The sequence below is a fragment of the Colobus angolensis genome, unplaced genomic scaffold (genome assembly GCF_000951035.1).
Source record: "Colobus angolensis palliatus isolate OR3802 unplaced genomic scaffold, Cang.pa_1.0 Scaffold1, whole genome shotgun sequence".
Classification (NCBI taxonomy): Eukaryota; Metazoa; Chordata; class Mammalia; order Primates; family Cercopithecidae; genus Colobus; species Colobus angolensis.
Window position 1 is genome coordinate 3,303,411 of NW_012110918.1, and position 1,607 is coordinate 3,305,017.

A 1,607-nucleotide genomic window follows, 5' to 3' on the forward strand; every position below is an offset into this window, starting at 1 on the left:
GCCGAGGAGGGCGGATCACGAGGTCAGGAGATCGAGACCATCCTGGCTAACACGGTGAAACCCCGTCTCTACTAAAAATACAAAAAAATTACCCGGGCGTGGTGGCGGGCGCCTGTAGTTCCACGTACTTAGGAGGCTGAGGCAGAAGGATGGCGTGAGCCCGGGAGGTGGAGCTTGCAGTAAGCCGAGATCGCATCACTGCACTCCAGCCTGGGCGACAGAGCGAGACTCCGTCTCAAAAAAAAAAAAAGCCTTCTCTAAATATCATTATCTTATTATATTAGGTATAAACTGTTTTAGAATAAAAATTAAAATTTAGTATCTTCTTCCAGTTGTCAGCTGAAGTATATAGGATACTTTCAGTGCAAGGGACAGAACCCTTGGTGCTCTTCAAGGAAGGTGCTGTTCGTGGTTTAGAGGCCCTGCTTGCAGACCCCCAGCAGAAAATTGAAACTGTTATCTCTGATGAAGAAGTGATTAAGTAAGTACCAGTACTTGTAAGTAAATTTATCAAAATAAAAATGCACTGAACATTTTTTTTGCCTTGTTCAAAAGTATTCTGGTTATAATGAAAGTAACCTAATTAAAAGTCACTTATAAAACATTGACTAAAATAACATCCCAAAAAGCCTCTGGGCATGATGATTGAAGAAACCATAGAGTCATATGAGGTCTTGACAGAAATGGCTACTCAGTTATCTGAGGATGAAATGGGTTATCCCAAAAGACCAAAATCTTTTTGTTTCTGTCATATTGCCCTGACTACCAAGCTCCCATCCTTGTCCCCTGGCTAAAAGTACATTGTGTTAGTGAAATCATGGTGTGTGTTAAGACCTCTGCATTCCCAGATTCTGAAATAAAACTGGAAAAATGACTCATCAAGGGATAGAGACACTTCCTGATTTCACGTCTTTCTGATCCTCTTTATTTCATCACATTTCCTGTTCATTGACTTGTTTTCTCCAGGTCCACCTGGTAGAAACTCATTTTCTAAAAGTCAGAGTTCAGACTGGTACTTACAACGTGGACAGTAACCAGTTATATATTAGACTGACCTGATGAATATCTCTAAAGTGTGAACAACTGTTTTGAGGGAAATCTTTGGAGGATTTGAGCTCTAGGTGCGGCTTTGCCACAAACTGTGTAGCCAATAACTATGCCCCAGCTTCCTCTGTATTGAGATCTTAATGTTTTCCTCAGAACATGAGTCCCAAAAGTAACTCTGAAAAAAATGAGGTAGGGGAGTCAATTTAATTTTGAGAAGCACTGCATCTCCCCTCTTGGAACTTTAAAATTCACATTATCACCTGGGGAGTTCAACAACCTGCATTTAATCCAGAGCTGCATTTGACAAACACGTATTCCTTGTGGTATATGTTTCAAAATGCCAAATTAAGTGTTCTCTGATGTCTCTCTGGTTTTAAAAAATATTTAATGAAAACATTGATTAAATGTTGATTGATATGTGTCTCCCAGCTGGTGATTTTTGCATTATATAATTTTTCTTTTTTCTTTTTTTTTTTTTTGTAGATGGACAAAATTTTTCATAGTATTCAGGCATCCTGTTTTAATTTTTATTACTGAAAAAGTAAGTGATATCTTTAATT

The 1,607-nt window shown here is 38.5% G+C and overlaps 1 protein-coding gene across 1 annotated transcript in view; it reads left to right on the top strand.

The window, feature by feature from the left end:
- NOL11 (nucleolar protein 11) overlaps positions 1–1,607 on the top strand; it is a 34,205-nt gene that overhangs the window by 3,835 nt on the left and 28,763 nt on the right. Inside the window, exons 4-5 of the mRNA XM_011930899.1 lie at positions 333–481; positions 1,531–1,592. Of these exons, the coding sequence (XP_011786289.1) occupies positions 333–481; positions 1,531–1,592 (211 nt within the window). The remainder of the gene's footprint in view (positions 1–332; positions 482–1,530; positions 1,593–1,607) is intronic.